We start from the raw sequence: 24,973 nt of genomic DNA on the forward strand, positions 1-24,973 counted from the left end.
ACACATAGATATGCGTTCTCGGTCGATATAACAAAAATGTATCGACAGGTATTAATACACAAAGAAGATCGCGATTATCAACGCATATTGTGGAGATCTGATCAAAATGATGAAATAAAAATGTATAAGTTGTGTACTGTAACATACGGTTTAGCACCTGCAGGATTTTTGGCAGTAAGTTGTGTTAACCGCGTTGCTGAGGACGCCGTCAACGTAAAATTAAAAGAAATTATAAAAAACGATTTCTGTGTAGACGATTGTCTTACCGGAGCCGATACGTTAACGGAAGCAATACAATTACGTAGTGAACTGATTTCAACTATGCATAAGGCAGGATTTGAATTATCTAAATGGACAGCAAATCATAAAAACCTAATCCCGGACACAAATGAAAACGAAGCATCGTCAGTATCAATGGATAAGGAAAGTGTGAAGACCTTGGGTTTGTATTGGGAACCAAACAGTGATCATTACACTTACGTTGTTCAACCACCGAAAATAAACATTGAGGTAACCAAAAGAGATGTTATTGCTGGACTAGCAACATTATTCGACCCATTAGGTCTAGTAGGTCCAGTAATATTAGTGGGCAAAAAATTACTACAAGATTTATGGCGTGAGAAAATTGAATGGGATAGTCAAATTCCACCACACATGCAATCGGTGTGGAACGGGTATATCGATTGTTTAAATGAATTAAATACTTTTAATATACCACGTTGGCTTGGATCCAATAATGATAAACAAATTGAGATACACGGGTTCGCAGATGCGTCCATGAAGGCGTATGGCGCCTGTATATACATGCGTACGTCAGATAAGGACGGTAATATTACATGTCAATTAGTGTGTGCCAAATCTCGTATTACGCCAATAAAGGTAATTTCTATTCCTAGATTAGAGCTATGCGCGGCGCTACTTTTATCACGTCTAATGTCCACAGTTATACCAGCACTTAATATAAGTGTGTCAAAAAGATATTTTTGGACAGATTCCACTGTCACCTTAGCTTGGTTAGCTGCAGATTCAGGCAGGTGGAAAACATTCGTTGCGAATCGTGTCAGTGAAATCCAAACATTAACTAATAGTTTGGAGTGGGGACATGTGAAATCGAACGACAATCCAGCTGATGTATTGTCACGAGGGTGTACGCCGAACGAATTAAAAATCAATACGCTTTGGTGGCATGGTCCGGTATGGTTAAAAAATAATGAATTTAAACATTCAACAGCATATATAGAAGGTTCCGCACATATAAATGATATCAAAAATGAAGAAAAGATTACGCCTATTATAGTGTGTACTACAAAGGTGGGCGCGTCGTTTGACATTGATAAGTACTCGACGCTGAACAAATTATCGCACGTCGTTGCGTACTTATTACGATACAAAAACAACTCATTATCAAAACGTAATAATATTCCGCGAATTACCGGCCCGCTTAATACAGACGAGGTATTAACTGCAATAAAATCAATAATTAAACTATTACAGGGCACATATTTTTCCTCGGAAATTAAAGATTTAAAAAGCAAACACTATGTGTCGTTGAGTAGTAATATATATAAATTAAACCCGTTCATAGACGATGATGGAATCGTGCGCGTGGGCGGTAGACTAACCAACGCGACACTTATTGATACAGATCAACGATTTCCAATTATTATACCTAAGGAGACAAACTTTTCGAAATTAATTATGTTACGCGAACACGAAAGGTTAATGCACGCTGGTCCTCATGCTACACTTGCAACGGTGCGATTAAAATATTGGCCACTCAATGGGCGGAGATGTGCGCGAAAAGTCGTACATCAATGCGTAAAATGTTTTAGAGCACGACCGAAAAATGTGTCACCTTTAATGGGTAATTTACCCAAATTTCGAGTCGATCGGGCGAGTAGATGTTTCGAAAATTGTGGGGTAGATTACGCAGGACCGTTTCTATTGAAATGCAGTAATCGACGAAATGCCGCAGCTCAAAAAGCATATATATGCGTGTTCGTATGTTTCGCGACGAAGGCTGTACATTTAGAACTAGTGTGTGATTTAAGCACAGATGCATTTATCGCTGCTTTAAAAAGATTCATATCCCGCCGAGGTTTATGTAAAAATATATATTCCGATAACGCCACTTGCTTCGTAGGTGCGAACAATAAATTTAACGAATTAAAACAATTAATGTCGGTGGAAGACCACAAAATACGGATTAATCAATTTATGACCAATAATGAAATGACATGGCATTTCATTCCTCCACGGGCCCCTCATTTCGGCGGACTGTGGGAGGCGGCGGTTCACAGCATTAAAAAACATTTAAATCGCAGTATAGGATCCGTAAAAATGACCTACGATGAGTTCTATACGCTAATAGTACAGATTGAAGCGTGTCTAAATTCACGACCACTTACCCCGTTATCTACTGATCCTTTTGATTTATCCGTCCTTACTCCTGGCCATTTTTTAATAGGAGACTCACTCTCAGCGTTGCCGGAACAAGAAATAAATAACTTAACCAATAATTTGTTGTCACGGTGGCAAAAGGTACAACACATTACGCATCAAATTTGGAGACGTTGGAGCTTAGAGTATCTAAGTCAACTCCAGGAACGTTCCAAATGGAATAAGCCAGATAATTCCGTTTTAAAAATTGGTTCCATGGTTTTGATAAAAGACCAAAATTTGCCCCCGTTACAATGGCACCTGGGACGCGTGAGCGAAGTATTTCCGGGCAGTGACGGCGTCGTACGAGTCGCAACGGTCAATACTCCAAGTGGGCTGAGGAAGAGAGCGGTGAGGCTATTATGCCTATTGCCAATACAAGATAACGATGAATCAAGTCAAAAAAAAATAAAAAGTTGTAAAAAAAAAAAAAAAAAATGTATTATTAGGGTATTTTTCAATTAATTATTGTAATTTGGATTTATATTATGTTGAATTAACGAATTATTTATTATGTATATTATTTTTAGTATATTATTTAACTAATAATTTTAATTTTGTATTTATATTATGGTGAGTTAACGCAAACTTTATATTATTTTCAATAATCTTTTTGATTGTGGGCTAAATTTATTAGTTATTAATTTAATATGTTTTTACTTATTTTTGTTCCATTCAGAGACCGTGACCTTAATATTATTTTATTATATCATGTTGAAGACTATCCTTCAAGGTGGCCCCTATGTTTAATGTACAATATTATTATCGATAATGTATAGCAGCCATTATTATCATTTATGATATCGCTATGGATCGGGCAATAACACCTTTAATATTAAGGCACGGGTCGTCAGTTCGATCTCAACGACGCGTCGGTGACAATGCCGGTCAATGTACGCGACGTAATGTAATATTCACATTATTATAACAATTAAAATAGTGTTTATTATTTAAAATTATTATTCAAGTATTATTAATAAAATATATCAATCAATTATACAGTCCACTAGTATTTCATTAGTTTTTTTATTCAAATTGAAACTGAGCCGAAACATACATCGTGCACCATTAGTTATTGTGAGCATTTAAACACACCAATGTCGCGTATTAATAATTAGATAATTTTCACCAAAATTTATTTTAATTGACTTTGAAAAATCTATACATAATGCCGCACAACAAGTTTGGCCAGAGATTAATATTAAAGGCTGTCGTTTTCGCCTAGGACATAATTGGTGGAAAAAAATACAATGCCTTGGCTTAAATACAAATTATAAAAAACAAAATTCGGAGGAAAGTAATTTTTAAAAATGTTTTTTGATTTACCTAATATTTAGGCTGAATTTTCGACAACATCTAATCGTACAACAAATAGTTGTGAATCATTTCTCGCGAAGCTGAATAGTTTATGTTATTATATCACATCCAAATTTTTATATTTTATTGATTCTCTCAAAGAAATACAATCTAATACATACATTCAAATAAGAAGTAGAGATCTACCCAAAAAATCAAAACACAATATAGAAAAGGAGAATATATAAGGAGAGCAAATGACTAAGTACAAAAATAATCAAATTAGTAGACTTTATTAAGCTCGTATCATTCAAATATTTACCCGTTTAATATCATATAATTATTGACAATATTAATTATTAAAAAAGGTGGGTAAGTTGATGTCGCTCTGCTGTACAGTAGGTTACAAGTGGGTCACTGTAATGGATGGTGTTAAATTTGAGTTCAATGATATAATATCATTGTATGAGAAAAACGATTCTGAGGGAAAACGGTCAGTCAGCCTATGATATTACCAACTATAATTGATGATATTATTGTGAAAAAAGTAATTTATATATAACCTACTTACGTGGAACCTTGTTTAAAATTTTCAATCCTTAGCTACAAAAGTTAAACATTTTATAAATTTTAAACTACAAAATAATTATTAAATTATAAATTTGATACATTTTGTAAAAATTTGAACTTTAAATGCTTATAAAAATAAAATGTGCCTATGCATTTTTAATATTTTTTAACTGCCATTAGAACGATAAATCAGAAGCCTTATATTAAATTTTCACCCTTTTTTACCCAAAAAATAAAATTTAATTTATATTTATAGAAAAAGAAAACTAAGCAAATTGAGAACTTACAATGTCCGTAAACAGCTCAAAAAGGGTCAAATCATTTTCAAAATGTTATCATGTATAGAAAATGCTAATATAAACATTCAGTGAAATTTTCAAGTATCTACAGTCGTACATTTTTTAATTACAACAAAATAAGAAATCGTTACACGAGAAATCGAGTGAATATCAAATGTTGTAAAAATATGAATTTCAAACGCTCATAAATAATTAATTTGACTTTCTTGTAGACATTTTTTTTTTGATAAAGGTAGATAAACTTATGGATAATCTTGTATTACATTTTCAAATCTTAGATTGAAAAAGAAAAGTTTTTATGAATTCTCAATTCAAAATAATTTGCTAATTTTAGTGAATTTTTCGTATTTTGTCAATATTTGAACTTTAAATGCTTATAAATAAAAACTGTGACTAAGGAATAATGACAAATTTCACTGTAACAATAGTAGGATCCTTGTATTAAATTTTCATGCTTTTTTACCCAACATATAACATTTTATTGATATTTGTAGAAAAAAAAACTAAAAAAAATGGAAACTGAAAATGTCCGTAAACAGCTCAAAAGAAGTCAAAATATTTGGAAAATGTTATGGTGTACAGAAAATGCTAATATAAACATTCAGTAAAAATTTCATGTACCTACAGTCATTTGTTTTAGATGTACCAAAAACCAAAATCGATTTTCTCGAAAACAGATTTTGCGTAAAAATTCCCGTTTGTCCTTAAATTTTCTTTTGTTTTTCACGTCGTGTTAGAAAATTACTAGGAAAGTTTTACTTTTGATCCCCCAAAGTACAAACGAGATTCACTTTCCTATCAGAAAAGCTACTGTTGAAGAAAATCCAAGCACTTTCACTGTCCTAAATGTGTTAATATTTACAAAAAAAAAATAAGATGACCAAACTTATATAGCTGCCCGTTCATGAAGTGGCTTGACATAAGTCCATCCAAACTTTTGTTTTAGATTTTGAGTTTTATCTACATCCCCTATATTGAATAATATACGTTATATTATCATTGATTATAAAATATACCATAGATTGATCACTGGCCATTATGTATGCGCAGCAAAAGAAATGAATGAAAAATGGATGAGGCTGTTATGGTTTATGATTTATGAACCACTGTCGTTGAGCATGTATGGTTAATTTTTAGTTACTAATGTAATGATATGCTCACACATCATTATAATAAATAAACTAAAATCTTACAGAATAATAAATAGCGGCCAGACTGTCGTTCGTAGAAATCGGTCATCCCTAATAAAACTATTGTCACCGACAAAAAGGTCTTTGCCGCCGAAGAGAAATCTAGTTCGGGGAAATACAAAAACGTTTGATAAAACCACCTACCACTCTTTGGTCGGCATATCCGTGTCGTCCCTTAAACCAGTGCATGAGCACCAACCATCAGAGTAACAACCTCTCAAGTCTCAAAAAACCGATTTCAACGAGCGACAACTGGACTCCTTATGCGAGCAATAATCAGTGCGTTCTTTAATTCAATTTTTGTATTTGAAGTATTACTTTGTTTCATCTAAAACCTAAAACTCCTACAGTATTATCTACAAACAACTGCGGATCAGGTAAGACATTTAATATAATATTTTATATTTATTGCATTTAATACATTATATGTGCTTTTTACATAAAATTACATTGTACGGTGTATTTGATCTAATTCTCGAATACACGATCTCGAGAGCCCTCCGAACACCTGGAGGAAGGTAATAGCTTAATTTTACTATTTTAACATCTGATTTTAATATAACTATCGACAGGAGTCGTATTTTTATTTATCTTATTTCTAAGTTATTACACTAATGTATTAGTATAGTAAGTATTTACAACCAATAATTATATGATAATTGATAGACACACATAATGTATGTAATAGATGTTTGAAATTAGGTAGAGATACACGGTAGATATACAGATCTAATGCTCTAAAATATCTATAATATAGATAAATAATAAATATAAAATAGCATACTTGATTTAAAATTTTTCACTCAATATATGGTCATCTTTTTTACAAAAAATAATTTAAACAAGATACGCAAAATATTTTAAGTAACTATCTGATACAAAACTTAATAAATAACCTAAAAAAAGTATTTTTGTATATTTCTGGTGGAGTTGGTTATTTTATGAGGTAACTAAGTTTTGTATTTATTTCGTTTTTGGATGTCCTCTCTGGATTATTAATATATTTTCTCTTGAAATTATTTGGATTATGTTGATATCATTTTCTTTTAGTTCTTTATGTATTTTTATGTTTTCTTTTATGTAAGAGTTGTTATTTATCTAGCTGTTCCAACCACTTATTTTTGAGATATTTCAGTCATTTATATTATCAGTTATATGTGTAGCAGTTATGTATAATATATGCTGAGAGTTGGACAACTGACAAGGCTAGGAGCATTAATAATTATTAGGGCTCGAATTTTAAAGCAAATGCTTCTTTATAAAATAGAAATCTAATTTTTACATTTACATTTGTTTCACGTAATTCTGATTCCAAAAAAACCATTTTATTTCTGCTTTTTTTTATGTAAATGCTTTTTTTGCTTTTTTCAGTTATTCTGAACTATGTGTGGAATTCTAACTCATCTAACTGTGGAATTCGAAGTGAGAGTTTTCACTTAAAAAAATGTTTGTTTAATTAATAAGAAATGTGAAAACCCGGAATACGGACTAAATGGTTGTATTGGATTATTATAGTTTTTGTTATCGGCTTGATTTTATATCTATGTATAATATAAATATAGATTTTATTGTAGATTATCGCATATAGCATATAGCCTGTAGAACCTACGCTCAGTACATATTATATAACATCGTTATCGACCAGTTCAAAATTTAAGTTTTAAAGGTTTTGTAATTTATAAAAAATACCTAAGGTTAAAACAAATTCATTTTAAAAATAATTAGTGTTAGAAATTGATGAAGAATTTTTTCAAACAGATCGATCGATTTTATATTGCAAACTTTGTGAAATAAAAGTGTCATATGAAAAATAACATAATGTACAACAGCATGTACGGAAAGAAAAACATGTGCAAGCTGTTAAAAGACACGAAAATATTGTCAGATACAAAGTAATGAATTTTTTTTTTAATTTAAATTAATTTTTCAATTTTTATTCATTGTTGTAACTAATTCATGAATTTTTGGTCATGCTTTTTTTTTGCTTTTTTAAAAAATAAATATGCTTCATTTTTGCTTTTTTAAAACAATTTTGTGGTTTTTTTGTTATTTAATAAGCTTTAAAATCCGAGCCCTACTTATTATATTTTATTATCATAAGTCAATCCCCCCCCCCAAAAAAAAAAAACTTTCACTTTTAATCATGGGATGTTTGGGGTAAAATATTAATTAATACATTAAGTAAGTAACTGCATATTGTAACAAATTATTACATTTATGGTAGCTGTCGCACAAGTCCTTACTGCCGACCCAGAGGCGTCGACCGACTCGGCTACACTTAAATAATATTTTATCAAGTTTTATTGCCCCACGCTCTGACTGTCGGTCAACTAAGAAGTCCGGCGGCTAAATAACGTTATCGAGTATTTTTACAGATATCTGAAAGTAGCAATTACAATTGTTATGAATTTTTATTGAAAAATGAAAAATACACAACGTTCGATTTAAATAATAATTAGTCTCAATAAATCAGATAGCGTGAAAAAATCATTCGAAAACTTTTGCTGGCGTATTTATAATATTACATCATACCTTTAGTAGGATCCTACTTTACTTTTTCATTAATTTCTAAAAATATACTTACTTGGTGTAGCTAAAGTATATAGAACAATATAATATATTCAAAGTTCAAACATATAACAAATTAATATTTTTTATTGTAATTCATAGTTTTAATTCCACACTTCGAGCTATATAGTTTGTTCAAAAGAAGGTTAGGGAAAATGCACAGAAAATAGGAAATAAAATGATTTAATTTGTTTTATAAGTGAGGTTATATTTCCTCTACCCTTGTCCCTAGATATGATTGTGTTTTGATATTGATTTGAAAGTTAAAACAGAATGGTTATTTAGATATTGTTGCAACAGCCACAACAGCTGAGAGTCTATAAGCCTATAGTAGTTGAGAAATAATTTAACTTACTCTGAATATGGTTGTATAAAATTTTTGTTTAAATATACTATAAATGTGATTTTTAGTTTAGAACATAAGTATTCATATTACAAACATTTATCATAGTTAGTAAAAATCGTACTTACAATAATATTTTACTACATACCTATGAAATATGTATATATAATAACTTTATTATTTATTTATAAATATAACAAAACATTAATTAGGAAACATTATTGGTTTATAATTTAATACTTGATTAGTGATTACGTCATATACCTACTTCATAACAATTATTGTGTATTACCTATCCTAAATTGTATGATATTTTCAATTTTGTTCAAATAAGAAGGTTAGGTGATAACATTATGACCATTCGCATTTAATACCAAGTTAAATTATATAAATCTTGACTATACATATCTAAAAAAAGGTTCTATGTTAATGTTGTAGTGTTACAATTGTTTATTTCTTCTTAAAACTATAATATAATATTATATTATGTAGGTATTTATGTATCTCAAAATCATATTAAAATACCTGTTTCTTCATGTCTCGTCAAATAATCATTAATTAACTTTTCAATTTTAGGTAAGTCTAAAAATAACACGTTAATAGTTTTACTAACCATGGGAAATATAACAAAAATTTTGAAAGTATAAATAGTAAATATCTTTCAAAATGAGTGGTGTTCAAATTATATTCACATAATATATCTAATTGTTGTTATAAACTAATGGCTCATCGTCTGATCATATTTTTAACAGTAATAGGTACAGTAATAGGTACCATGATAGTTGATAATGAAAAATGAATATCATTGGTTTTAAATTTTAATATATTTTAGTCATAGACTTGTTCATTGTTATTCCTTGGTACTGGTCAATGATTGTCAAAAATTATCGAAATACTTTTTACATTAATTATATTTACAATTATATTTACCTATCTACAAACGCAGTAAAGCACAAAAGTTTAGTTATCTAAAGAGATTTGTTTCAAACAAATATGTCTAAACCTAGAACATTCAAGTCAAGAACGAATAAATTATTAAAGCTAGCTCAAAATGAAACGCATTTTGTTTCAAACAATATTTGGTAAGTCTTAAGAACATACAACAAATGTACCTTTAAAGTAAGATACCTGACTATTTATTTATATTATTTACGTTTGTTTGACGTATATCAATAACAATGATGCACGATAATTATTGTATGATTGGATATACTTATTTCCGATAAGACTTTTTGTTTCCAATAATTATTTGGTTTATTAGATGACTCTTTTTGATATAAATATACATTTAAAAACAAAATGTTCTATCGATGTATCCAACACGTTGTTTGGATAAGGTTCACAAAGAACCTTTTGTTTCTAGTAACTTTTTTAATAAGGGATGGATTAAATTGATTCCAAGACTAAAAAATAGAGAAAAATAATCCTTTACAGAACCGATAAAAAAACCATTTTTGACATTTTTCGATATAGAACTCTTTGATCCCAAGCCCGCGACAAGCAGAGTAGTGATCAAACATTTTTGGGAGTAATCCCATATCACTCCACTCCACTCCACCAATCTAAACTTTAAATACTTTTAACGCATAAACTGCTGGCCCTAAATTCGATTTTTATGAATCAAATTACTTAGAAAAATATTCTGCTTTGGAATATGAAATTAAAACTCTATGCTGTCATTCAAAAAATAAAAAACTTAATAAAATATAAGGATAAAATATATTTAAAAATATAATTTTTTAATAAAAACGTTGTTTTTTTGACAACTTGAAACTATGAACTAAAATATTTTCAAAAACATTAATACTTTTTGAGATAGTGAGTGTTTTACGCTTAATGAATCACCCTGTATAACCTACGACACCTCATCTCGGATAATATTTTGCTTATTAGCAAAAGTTGAATACAGCTAACGAGTTATTATAGTAATTTTGATCGTTTTTTTTTTGAACATATTACAATCATATTTTAAACTTTTAAAAACCTAGAAATACGGTCTTGTGTTGTAAATAATAGTAAAACAAGTTTTAATGTTAAATGGAATTTTATGATGAGCTTATGCACTTCATTGTATAGTTTTATTTTATGTTTGTAAAATACATATTAACTAAATCTTTACACAACAACTAATAGTGAATACCTGGGAAAGTTATTTTTATATTTAAAATAAATACTAAATTATATCCTTAGGAAAATATGGTAAAAAAATACATATTTTGTTAGTTCCTACATGATAGAAAAAGGTAGAGTAACCTGGGGTATAATGCATGAATCTAGGACAAAATATCCAAGGACAAAATATCCTATACTAAAATATCCAAGTCAAAATATCCAAGGTTAAAATATCCAGGGATAAAATAATCAATGTATAGGACGAATTATCCAAATAAAAAAAAAATCATAAAAATCTATAAATCTGTAATTACATGATTTTTTAAAAAAATTTTCTGTATTTATTCTTTAGATAAATATTCATTTTTAAATCATTAATAATACTTTATAACATAGTAATAAAATAATAATAGTAAAAATAATATGTTACATTGCATAATATAATATCTATACTCTATTAGGTATAATAACGATAGGCTTTAGTTATCGGTGTTACATAGCAATTACGTACATCATATCTGTAATCTATATCGTAGTGGTCATAATAAATTAGTACAAGATGACAATTTTATCTAAAATTATCTGCTTTCATCGGTGTAGAAGCAAAGTATTGATTGCAATTATTGCAGTTTACCGTTAACTATCGTAGAATTATTTTGTGCAGTGTGTCAGTGTGACTTGTATAATATTTATTGTGCTATAATACTTGTGAAGTATTATTAATTCAAATAAAGGGGGATTAAAGGCATGTTTAAATGGCTATATGTACGTTATAAAATATAAAGGAAAAGAAAAAATATCATGGCGATGTGTGAAGTCAAATAGCTTAAAATGTCCAGTTATTTGTCAAACCACATTAGATTACAGCAACCCACGTATAGCAAAACAACATTTGATGGTATGTAAAAGTAATCAGAATGATGTAGATGTCACAAAATGTTTAGATATTATGCTAAAAACCATTAAAACGAATGAAGTAAAACCAGCTGAAGTATTTGCCAGAGAAGTTGCAAATTTACCACGAGAAGTTGAAGCACGAATACCGCCGGAAGAAATTGTAAAACGAAGATTACGTCGACAAAAATCAAATAATAATCCTGTGAGTCCAATTAGTTTAGCTGATTTAGTATTCGAAGTTGATTCCGAGTGTGTACTCTTGGTGATACAAATTTAACAAGATTTTTGTTGTACGACAATGGTGTAATGGCAGAAGAACGAATTGTTATATTTGCCACTGATAACGGTCTTCGATATTTAACTAAATCGTCTACCTGGTATATGGATGGAAATTTTTCCCTCGCACGCAACATATTTCAACAACTTTATGTCATAAGACTATAAATAAATAATGTTTTCATTACAGCTATTTATATTATATTAGAAAAAAAAACACAAACAACATATGAAAAGATGTTATCTATTATAATGGAAAAATGTGAAGAACTAGAAATGTATCCGGATCCAAATACTATAAATTGTGATTTTGAAAAAGCCGTTATAAATGCGATAAAAATCACATTCGGAGATGATATTAAAATACAGGGTTGCTTTTATCATTTATGTCAAAGTACACAACGGCAAGTACAAAAACTGGGATTGGAAACATATTACAGAGAAGATGAGACGTTCAGTAAATTTTGTGCGATGTTAGACGGGCTTGCCTTTCTCCCTGTCAACGATATTGAAAAAGATAATTAACATGCATACAATTATAAATTAATTAATTGTTCTATTGTACTTATATATTTTTATTTTTTTCAGGATTACTTTATTTAAAAGATATCATGCCAGACAAAGCCAAAGAACTGGTTACATATTTTGAAAATATATATATTGGAAGTACTAAACGTATAGGACGTAAACAACGTAAAATATCTGCTTTATATTCGCCATCGGTATGGAATGTTATGGAAACAACTTTACGTGATGGTAACCGGACAAATAATCAATGTGAAGGATGGAATCATAGGTTTTCAAATTTAGTTGGTACTTAGGCATACAATATTTATACAAGATTATTGTCGTTATATTATTGTAACCTATATTTAAAATTTAAATTTCTAGGTATAATCATCCAAGTATTTGGACTCTAATAAAAAAATTGCGCCTGGAGATAGCCGCTGACGAAACAAAAATTGCACTAAGAAAGTTAGGGACATTGGATCCACCACGAAAAAAACCAAAATATGTAAAGATGCAAAAAAACTTAAGCTTCTTTGTATTGAATATATGAATGGTGAAAAAAAATTAAGATATTTTTTTAATTGCAATAGCAAATAAAATACGATAACTTATATGATATTAATACGATATTTATATAACTAAATTATAATAATATAAGTTATATAGTTTTAAATAATATACATAAGATTAATTAAATACGTAAGGTGCTTGTATGGGTTGAAATTCTTTATTATACCTTTTACTTGTACTTGGTGGAGATTCATTTGAAAATTTGAAATGTCAATATCAGGACAACATTTACAATTTCAATAATTATTTTTACAAACCTCCATAGAGCTTTGGAGGACGTACGAAATCAGTTTGGTACTGTTCATAAAATCGTAGCCAACGTAAAAAAAATATTTAAAAAAGCACCATCACGTATAAAAATTTCCAAAAATTACGCACCGGAGATCCCTTTACTTTCAGAACCAATCATAACTCGTTGGGGTACCTGCATCAATGCAGAACTTTATTATTGTAAATACTATGAAAAAATGTGTGATGTTGTAAATATGTTGGATGAATACTAATTAATACCTAACATTATTTAATAATCGCTGTATTCAATAAATTCAATTTTTTTAAATTAGATTCTGTGAATAAATTTAGTATAACAGCTCCAAATCATCAAAAAAAAAAATATAAATAAAATATTTATGATTCAAAAATATTTTTTTTTTTATAATAATACCTTAAAATATATATTTTTTATAAAATAATATATGCATATTATACCGCATATTTGCGTTTTATTAGTGCATACGTATGCACATATTTCATTGTTTTTTAGCACATAATGTTCCGAGTCCTGGTGATAAGTAATAAGTAATCTAGTCCCTCCAAATCAGTTATCCAAATTGCGCCTATGGTTATTGTTGAAGATCTAACACGATCGATGCACTTACACTACACTGCACTATACTTCGCGAATTATTATTGCTGTACACAAACACGCGATTCGTATCAATAATTAATGTATTATACATACACGACTTTATTATAAATACCTTACTACTGGGCCCATAACCTGTTGAAGTATACAGATATACAGAAGCTAAAGGTAAATAAAAATAAGATCGGATATATGTAATAATATAATAATTTGTATATTGATATGAATAACTATAGTGCTCCGAGGCGTAATATAAAGCAACGACTAATCGTCCTACAGGCTACTACATAGAACGAATATGCTATAGAAATATAAAATGCCTATTCAGCGTCTGCTGTACTACAGTATGAATAATTTGCTTATAATCTAGATAATACAGAGTGTGTTGTTTTCATTCAACAGTTTTTTAATACTTACATTAAGTAAAAATGATTAGTATATATAGCTGCAAAAAATAATTTAATACCTGTTACTCATTAAATTCACGTCATGTTTTAAGGAAGTTTCACAACTTCCGACTTCATCTTTCACTTCTTTCCTATAAATCAATAAAAATAGTATATTTAAATAACTTAAATAACTAGAATCAATATTATTAAGACAAATATTTACATTTTTGGAATGGCGCCTATTATTAAAATCTCCCGTTTATTTTAAAAAGTAAAATGATCTGGAGAAAAGTGTGAACTACAAATTCGATGACAGTCTTTAACAACTTCTTTTATACTTAAGAAGTCAATCCAAATTGTTCGTCTAGTTTCATCCTTAAGAAACCTATAACAATGTACCTATGTCAAAAGTATAAACTTAAAATTATATTGTTAAATAAAACAAAATTTTAATTTATGACTCACTGATGGAAACTGATGTCTTTGTGTGTATTTGATGCACTACAACACAATATACAACAATGGACCATGATCTCGTCTTACAGTTAATACGATACAAATTACAATTAATTAGGTAGGTACACAATATAATTTGAGTTTCCATTTTCCAAAGGAGAACATTCTAAATGTTTATCACGTTTGGCCATTATAACATAATCATAATAACAAAAATGTTTGACTAGATAGCAATATTATTAAATTGCTTAGGTATACAGTGAGATATACCTACACAATAATTTATTTTGCGATTTTTGCCCCATGCGCCATTATAATACCCCAAGTTACTCCACATATGTAAGTTCCTACAAGGTAAAAACAGGTACATATGTTAATGCGTACACTGTAGAAATAATATATAATATTATGTACGTTCCGGTATTTTATTTATTTATTTATTTATTCATTTATTTATTAATATGGACTAAAGTCCAATTCACAATATATTTGTATAGATAACAATAATATAATATAATTTAAAATAATAAAATATAACATAATAATAGATGAAACGATTAATATATAGAACTAGCTGAACCCGTGCACTTCGTTGCCGGTAAAAAATCGCAACTCTTAAAAAAATGTTGTTTGTTCAACTTCTTTTGGGTGTAACTTGCGGCAGTAAGTGCAACTCAGCCACCTTCCGACTATGTCGGATCGCGGACAAAGAGCATAACCCTTTCACCTTGGTAGGCAATGTTAAATAATATGATTTGATGCAAGCTTGTACCTGATCTGCCCGAATATACAATAATAAATAAATACTAATTTCTACTGTAGACTATAACCAATGGCAACTATTAATAAATAAAAATAAAATTTAAAATTTCCACCGTGAACCTCAATGTCCCTGTTTCAGCACCTCTTTAAAATGCAAAAACACAATCCCCCTCTCCCCTCCTTCTCCAAAAAAAAAATAAAAAAAACTCTGTGAAAATAATTGTTAAAATATTAAATAGTGCCGTTACAAAATTGTAACATATAAAAAGCCTGTTCTTTTATTTTTATATATAAGGACTATCTAAATGTGTATACAACATTACAACGTCGTAGCAGTGAGTTTCCAGTTATCACCAGTCCAGTATTCGCCTGCACAGCAGTCACGCCGCCGCCGTCGTTATCGTCGATACAGACGACCATAGACCTATAAATGGACAGCGCTTAGAGAGAGAGGACAGGGGTACGATATAGAGTAAAAGAGAAAAGAGAACGTGGGGGAAATATAGTATTAGTTTCATACGTCAATGTTATCCCCTTTATGTTCTCTCTCTCTTTTCTCTCTTCGTTATTCTTTCTTCTTTCTTTCTCTTAATATATATATATATATATATATTATCGATGGCGTCGTCTGCATAGACCTATAAACTAATGGACAGTGCGTTACAATGTGTGCATGTGGCAACCCTAGTTTCTGCCACTCCACAGAATACATCCAGCAGCGTGTCTCACCAAACACATAATGTTTCACGATGAAATCCATTAAAGATTTCAACTTTTGTCTAAAGACTCTGGCTGTAATGTCATGACGATCAATGGGTGATTGCCCAGGGAATAACTCCTGCTTTATTTCTATCCATTGCGGATTGCATGTAAATGTGATGAACAAATCCGCTGTACCATAATGACGAACATACGACATGGCATCTTGAGCATATTCGTGCATATGTCTTGGGCTTCCGATGTATGTTGCTGGAAGAATAATCATCCGACCAACATTCTGTGCATTTCCATCGGTATTAACCGCATCTCGAAGGTGAATATACTCTTCAGATCGGAGTTTGGTCTGATTCAACCTGATGAATGTTAATCTCTCCGTTTCAATTTTAACATACGTGTCAACAACATATTTGTGATATAATCGCCGACATTCAATATGTGATTGTCTTCATTTTCCCGAATCATTAGGCGGTATGAATAATAGTTCATTGAACTGACTTTTTTGTTTGTTTCAGAACCTGTAAATATATTTTGTTTTTACAACATTTAAATATAAAATTAAAAATACATAATATGGTTACTGATATATTACCACCATCGCTAAACTAATATTTTAATTACCTGTAGTTGGATTTATCATTTTTATTGAGAAATCATAGCCATCTTCACCTTGCCCAAATATAATAGGATATTGTAGTGCATCATATGAGTGGTGTGTTTCATTTATACGTTGTAATCGATCATTCCGACGATGTAAAACAATATCACGGGATTCCAAGTTTTCTCCAACTACAACGACAGCAACTTCATCAATGGTTGGTGCATTAAAACGTCTTGCATGTTGACCCGCAGGTGTTTTATCAGCTTTGATTACAATTTTGTAATTATCAGATGGCATCATATCCAGTGCAGTTTTAAACAATATAATCAATTGATTGTGTTCATGAAATAAAGTTTGCATTTGTTCTACAATATACCTCTTTACTAAATTGTTGTTTGCACAACGCATATCAATTTCTTGTGTTGAATTGCCCATAAAATAAATTTGTAAGAATTTGTAGTTGCTATCTGACACTGGTAATAGTGAACCTGATCTATGATATATTTGTCCTTGCATCTGTAAATTAAAAAAAATATTATGTTTGTACCAAACACTATAAAATAAAATAAAATAAATAAGCAACTATGTTATATAAATTTATGGATTGTCAGTGTTCAAACTTAAATAATATTTGTTCTTAAAAATTATATCTGTCTCCTAATTTGAATGACAAAATGATATTTAATATGATTATGTACCTCATATGTAAAATTTAGTTGTAACAAAATTGAATAAATACAATTTAATGTACATTTTGAGACGAATCGAATAAAAAATTTAAAACCGATGAATATTTAAATCATCAAATAATTATATTGTGTTTCAAAATAATTAAGGTGTCACTAAAACTGAATCTATAATATAAAAATGATCAACAAATAATTATGATTAACTGCTATAATACATACCTTGAAAGTTGGCATAAAACTTTCACGAACTACATTTGTTGCCCCAAATGAAGTCATTTGAAAGCAATTGTTATATTGTTGGATATTTGTCAAAAAGTGTATGGAATCTGTTCCTATTCCTGAAACCGATGAGTACAACGCTCTGGTGGTGGATCCAATGGTATCAATTTCACTTTACCATTTGCTCAACACAAACCATTAGCCTCGTTTTTGTATTTCAAAGCCTTACAATATGAGCAAACTGAGTTCATAGAACCAATAACAACACACTGGTAGTTACTGTAGTCAATTGACACATCGTAACTAAAAGCAGCTCGATTCAAGTTTGCGCGATTATTAGTTGAATTTCGCGTTCGCACTTCACGCGTTTGTGATATCCGAATTCTTTCACGTTCATTTCTGTCGTCACGTTCTTGTGGACTTTGGTTAGATCGGTAATTAGCTTGGTTGGTAGCATTTCGGGTTATTCTACCTAAATTGCTTCGTCGTATAGGAGGCATATCAAAATTAAATTATTATGTTTTTTTAATACAAATTTTTTTAAGGTCTTCCCAGTAATTTTTTTTTTATATTTTATTCAAACAATTAAATTGAATAAATATTGTCTTTCACATTTCCATGGCAACAAAAAAATATTATAGTTTTAATTTATTTTTTATATTTTAACGGTATCGGGTTCAAATCACAGACATCAATAAATATTTTTTGCACTTTTTCTACTTATTCGGTAGACTTTTTAAAAATGTTCGTTCATAAAAACCTTCTCTTGGCAATTCAGAACAGTTAAAAAAAAATTTCAGCCAAATCGGTCCGGGCGTTGTTGAGTTATGCGCTTACCAACACATTTTGCGATTCATTTTTATATATAAGATAATAGGAATAATAATAATAATAATAATAATAATGATTATAATAATAAAAATAATAATAATAATAATAATAATAATAATAATAGTAATAATAATAAAATACATTCAATGTTTATTAAAATAATTTACTATTTTCCGAAGACATTAAAATATTTATGGGGTCGTATGACGTATACTTTTTAGATGAATGAGGAATATAAAATAAATTATTGTTGCGAGTGTAGTGGTTTTTGACTTTGAAATTTAATTGACTTAATAAAAATGAATCATCAATCTTGTTATTTAGCAATTTGGTGAGAAAGGTGTTGTATGATAAGTGTCTACGTACATTTAAAGGTTCTAAGTTTAATAATTTTAAAATATTTTCGTAACCAGAGTGAGGAGTTCTTTGAATATTACATTTATGACCTATAAATCTGAGAGCTTTATTTTGAACTTTATCGAGTTGATCATTATGTCTTACATTGTTGTGGTCCCAAATTAATGGAGCGTATTCTAATAAAGAGCGGACTAGTGAGGTATATAGACATTTTAAAGTAACTGGATCACGAAAATCGGAACAGTTTCTTTTTATCATACCAAATACAGCTAAAGCTTTATTTTTAATCGCTGATACATGAGCATTGAATAATAGCTTGGAATCAAATAAAATCCCTAAATCTTTAAACAATGACGAATGATTTAAGTTAATGTCACATATATGGTAATTAAAATGCAAGGGATTGTGCTTTTTGTAGTAAGTAACAATTTGGAATTTATCAATATTTAATGAAAGACTATTTGAAATACACCATTCGTTAAATGAAGCTAAATCACTTTGAAGAAGATTAATATCATCGGGGGAAGAAATAGCTTTGTAAATTTTTGCATCGTCGGCAAATAATAAAATGTTGGAGTGTGTAATGGAGGATACAGCATCATTTATAAATAAATTAAATAGGAGAGGGGAAAGGTGATCGCCTTGAGGTACTCCAGAAATTACGTTTATAGGTGTTGATATAAAATTTTTATATTTGACAAATTGGATTCTTTGACTTAGGAAAGAGTTAAACCATGATAATAGGGGATTTGCAAAGCCGATTTCCTAGTCGCTATTCATTACTCCCCGTAGTTGATGATATTTTGTCGTACCATATTAACCTATATCTCTCTCTCGATTGCTCTGTGTCAATACAACGCACGTAATTATCATATAACGTTTTAATTTTTCTTGTTCATTTATTTTAAAATGTTTAAATGCGAACAATGTTTTTTGAAATTCGTATACAAGTCAAATTTGATCGCTCACCGAAAAACACATCTCGAAATGTTTAAATGTCGACAATGTCCTTCGGAATTCACGGTGAAACGTAGTCTAACTAGACACGAAAAAAATCACATCGCCGAGCGTATCCCATGTATTAGGTGTGGTATTACGTTCAGTTATAAGACCAGTCTCAATAAACATTTGAAAAATGCTCATGGTATGTATTTTTGTATCCACTTTAAATATTTATTATTATATTTAAAATGTTTTATCAGGTATACTACAAATCGCGCCACACGTTTTTGTACCAGACTTACAGCCTGGTCCATCATCCGTTCGTAAAGATTGCGTATCAACTGTACGAGATAAACAAAACGTCCGCTTATCACCCATTCGAGATAACGCGAGGGACGAATTTACGAGTAACGCGAATGAATGCTGGGAGGTTCTAGACGATATCGATCTGTTCGAACAAAATGATCGCTTATCACCAGAACGAGATAACACGATGGACGAATTTTGGAGTAACGTGAATGACGCTGAATGCTTGGAAGTTCTAGACACCGTTGAGAATCTCGGACTTTATGATTTTCAAGGTTAGCATTTTTTTTTTTTTTTATAAGCGTGCTATAAGCTAATTAGTTTTTTTTTTTAAAATAAAAGATTCATACACTACGCTCGTTAATGGCAAACGTGTCTCCAGTGCAAATACAACGTCGGCTGTAAGGCTAAAAAAATTACGTTTAAATCTCGTAAAGTCTTCAGGATTTACACAAATCTCTACATCATCAAATCAGACAATTACCTGGTATTACGTGAAAAATACCAACAATATTCAAAACTATATCTACTTTCTTGACTCGATTAAATCCGAACTAGTCGATTTACTAAAATCAATTGCGAGTAAAAATCCGATCAAGTTTAATTTAAAGCTTGAGGCGACATATAATATACCGAATGTGGAATATTCATCGGAAAACCGTGCTTTTAAAACATCGGCTAAGGCGATTTTCTGTGATACCGGAGTACAGGAAATTGTTGAAGAGGCATTCGCTAAATTAATGAAAGAGCAAGACGAGTATACAAGCAAGGGTAGTGGTTTCACATTACAATGTATAGACGGTTTAATGTTAGGTGTATATAAATATAAACCTATAGGCGGCTCATCATACATACAACTACCAGGCGCAATAGAAAATAAAAAAGCTGTGATTAATCCGCAGAACTTAGACTCACAATGCTTCAAATGGGCGATCCTAGCAAAACATGTCACAGGAAATAATAAACATCGTGTTGGTGATAATTATTTTAAACACCAAGAAAAATATAATTTTACAAATCTATCATTTCCAACACCACTACATCAGGTTAAAATTTTTGAAAAAAATAATCCAAACGTCTCTGTCAATGTTTACGGTATTGATAAACAATTTCAACCACCAAAATTTCCGGAATATAAAGTATTTCCACTAAAAGTAGTACATGAAGAAAAACCCGATCACTTTGATCTTTTACTAATTTCAGACCAGGACGATAATACTCACTATAGTTACATCTCTAATTTTTCAAGACTCATTAGCGCTCAAAAAACCAAACATAATGGGCAGTTAATTTTCTGCAAACGGTGCTTTACATCATTCGATAAACAACAATACAAATATAAATTAAACGGAGTTGCAGGACTTGAACAACATAAATTAATATGTGGGGAACACAAGCCCATACTACCTCAGTTACCTGAACCCGGATCAATACTCGAGTTTACTGCATGGGATAAAACGCAACGTCATCCTATAGTAATTTACGCGGATTTCGAAGCAATTCTAAAGAAAAGTGATGAGAAAATTGGAGAAAAAACAACAGCTTTTCAAGAACACGCGCCCATGAGCTATGGGTTTATGGTTAAAGCAAATGAAGAAATACCAGTGGAACTGCTTGAAAAATTCGGAATTCCGACATCGCCTGTAATTTACCGTGGAAATGAAAATAATAAAGACGTGGCGAGACATTTTATAGATAGTATTGTGAATATAGGTCAAAAAATTGAAAAACTACTCAAAACAAACACCCCTATAATTTTCACAATTGAACAGCGGAGAACACATGAAACATGTAATACTTGTAATTTATGCAAAACCAAATTTTCTCATGAAGATCATAAAGTGGCTGATCATTGTCATTTATCAGGGAAATTTAGACAATCATTATGCAATACGTGTAATCTTAAACTTCAAACACCTAACTTCGTACCAGTATTTTTTCATAATTTATCAAATTATGATGCACATTTTATTGTCACTCGCCTCGGGTATGATACAAACTCTATCTCGGTAATACCAAACAGCGAAGAAAAGTTTATTACGTTTTCAAAATACATTAGCAACTTCTTCACATTAAGATTTATCGACACACTAAGATTTATGGCCTCCAGTTTATCAACACTTTCAAAAAATTTAATTACACCAGGATTTGAAAAGTTTAGAGACAGTGCAAAACATTTTTCTACACAAGATTTACCACTAGTTACTCGTAAGGGGGTATACCCGTATGACTACACAGATGAATGGGATAAGCTTGAAGAAACCAGTTTACCGGCGAAAAAATATTTTTACAGTACATTGGACGAATCACATATAAAACATGAGGATTTTGAGCATGCAAATACAGTTTGGAATCATTTCAACTGTCAAACACTCGGGGAATACTCTGATCTTTATTTAAAAATCGACGTGCTGCTGCTGACTGATGTGTTTGAAAATTTCCGAGATCTCTGTATAAGAACTTACCATCTGGACCCATCATTTTACTACACAGCACCGGGATTTAGTTTTGACTGTATGCTGAAATACACGGGTCAACAACTTGAACTGATTTCGGATTATGATATTTTGTTAATGTTCGAGAAAGGTGAGGCCAGGTTATTTATTAAAAAAAAAAATAATGTGATAAAATATCTGTTTTTATTATAGGAATTCGTGGCGGCTTGACCCAGGCGAGCATGAGATATGCAAAGGCGAATAATGAAAAGACACCAGATTATGATCCAACACAACCAAAATCATGGCTTGTTTATCAGGATTGTGAGTATAATGTTATATTTAATTTAATATTAAATTTATTATATTACTTAAATTGCAGGTAACAACTTGTACGGTTACGCAATGTCACAATTCATGCCATACGGAGGATTTAAGTGGGTTGAGCCGAAACTAGAGGGGTTAAATGATTTAAACGATAGATCACCAATCGGGCGGATGTATGAGGTCGATATATCATATCCAAAAGAACTTCACGACAAGCATAATGATCTGCCATTCCTACCGAAAAATAGTATTCCACCTGGTTCAAAAGTTAAAAAACTTATGGCGACTTTAGAATCAAAGAAAAACTATGTGATTCATTATCGGAACCTGCAGCAGGCTATAGCCAATGGACTCGTTGTGGAAAAAGTAGCATATTTATTTTATTTATTTTATTTATTGCATATTTTGTTTTATTGTAGGTTCACAGAGTTGTGCAGTTTAATCAGTCGGACTGGCTTAAAAAATACATAGAATTAAACACTGAGATGCGGAAAAAAGCGAGGAATGACTTTGAAAAGGATTTCTTCAAACTCTTAAACAATGCCGTTTTTGGGAAAACCATGGAATCTTTAAGGAAACGTTTTAAAATGGAGCTTGTTTGTAGTGAAAAACGTTTGCAAAAACTTATAAATCTTACTATATTCAAACACTGTACTACGTATGACGAAACCCTCAACGCTGTCTCATTAGAAAACAAAATTATCATGTTTAACAAGCCAATATATATAGGTAAATATATATATATATAACTAATTTACTATTATCAAACATATTTTAATATTTTTTTAATTTTCACCAGGTTTTGCAGTGTTGGAAATTTCCAAGACCGTCATGTATGATTATCATTATAACGTTATGCATGCTCATTATAGGGATAAAATTGAGCTCATGTATACTGATACAGGTAAATGTTTTCAAACTATACTAATTTTCATATATTAATTTATATTGTAATTTTAGATTCACTGGTATACTATATTCAAACCGATGATTTTTACAAAGACCTGGAGAATAATTCCAATTTACTCGATCGAATGGATACATCAGACTTACCACAAGATCATCCATGTTACATTGCCGAGCGAAAGAAAATCCCTGGTTTGTTTTCCGATGAAACAAATTCAGAGGTTATGACGCATTTCTGTGGGCTCAGAGCAAAGTCTTATTCATATAAGATCAATGGCAAGGAGAAGATCAGGGCAAAAGGAATCCGCGGGCATGTAGTCAGAAACCATATGAATTTCAACGATCATTATCGCTGTCTGTTTGGTGATACAACTTTGGATGTGATGACGGAGAATGTCTCTATCCGGTCGTTCAAACATCGATTGAAGACTATTAAATCAATCAAATTAACTTATAATAGTTTCGATGACAAGAGGGTTATACTTGAGGATCAAATACATACCTTGGCTCACGGTCACTACTCTATAGAGTGAGTTAGAAATAATTGTATATTTTAATTTATTGTACTTTAAATATTTCTGAATTGTATAGGGACACCAGAACACTAGAGCAAGCAGAAGCCGAATTAATACAACTTCCGGAAGCCGAGCTAGACAGATAGTTTTTTTTTTTATTTATTATAGATGATTTGTTTTTATATTGTAAAATATCACTGTAGATATTATTATTATTTTTTTTTTTATTTTGTAAAATATCTCTGTAGATATTATGTGGATATTATATTTATTATTATTATTATTGAATTGATTCTAGTTAGGATAGGATAGGATAGGATAGGATAGTATAAAGAAATAACTCATTGATATAAAAAAATAAATAAATATGATATTTATTTTTACAAATTATTTACAAACCATTTTCTTAGGCTAAATACTTTATAAAATGAACATTGTTTAGGATTGAAATCCATATGAAAAATACAGCATGGTAAAGTTTCTTCATCACATATTTGGTCTAGTGGAGGGCACCCCATGTCGTCAATATTGATGATCCCGATGTGAGGAATATACTCTAAAAGAAGTTGTTTTTTCTGATCGCCTT

At 30.4% G+C, this 24,973-nt stretch overlaps 2 protein-coding genes across 2 annotated transcripts; both read left to right on the forward strand.

Moving 5' to 3' along the window:
• Positions 1–36: 36 nt before the first annotated feature.
• Positions 37–3,127, forward strand: LOC132945542 (uncharacterized). Its single transcript, XM_061015320.1, has 2 exons — positions 37–2,790; positions 3,119–3,127. The coding sequence occupies exons 1-2, from the start codon at positions 37–39 to the stop codon at positions 3,125–3,127; spliced, it is 2,763 nt and encodes a 920-aa protein (XP_060871303.1).
• A 16,897-nt stretch (positions 3,128–20,024) lies between these two features.
• Positions 20,025–24,638, forward strand: LOC132945016 (uncharacterized). The gene is made up of 8 exons (XM_061014621.1): positions 20,025–20,479; positions 20,547–22,790; positions 22,853–22,963; positions 23,022–23,332; positions 23,386–23,695; positions 23,766–23,870; positions 23,927–24,401; positions 24,464–24,638. The coding sequence occupies exons 1-8, from the start codon at positions 20,392–20,394 to the stop codon at positions 24,531–24,533; spliced, it is 3,714 nt and encodes a 1,237-aa protein (XP_060870604.1). The 5' UTR covers positions 20,025–20,391; the 3' UTR covers positions 24,534–24,638.
• The last annotated feature ends 335 nt before the right edge of the window (positions 24,639–24,973 follow it).

The sequence above is a fragment of the Metopolophium dirhodum genome, chromosome 5 (genome assembly GCF_019925205.1).
Source record: "Metopolophium dirhodum isolate CAU chromosome 5, ASM1992520v1, whole genome shotgun sequence".
Lineage (NCBI taxonomy): Eukaryota > Metazoa > Arthropoda > Insecta > Hemiptera > Aphididae > Metopolophium > Metopolophium dirhodum.

Bases quoted from the DNA above. Each gene is read 5' to 3' on its own strand.
- LOC132945542 (XM_061015320.1), top strand. From the start codon at position 37: ATGTATCGACAGGTATTAATACACAAAGAAGATCGCGATTATCAACGC.
- LOC132945016 (XM_061014621.1), top strand. From the start codon at position 20,392: ATGGACGAATTTTGGAGTAACGTGAATGACGCTGAATGCTTGGAAGTT. The intron at 23,333-23,385 runs GTAGCATATTTA...GTTTTATTGTAG, and splicing joins ATGGACTCGTTGTGGAAAAA to GTTCACAGAGTTGTGCAGTT. The intron at 24,402-24,463 runs GTGAGTTAGAAA...TGAATTGTATAG, and splicing joins CACGGTCACTACTCTATAGA to GGACACCAGAACACTAGAGC.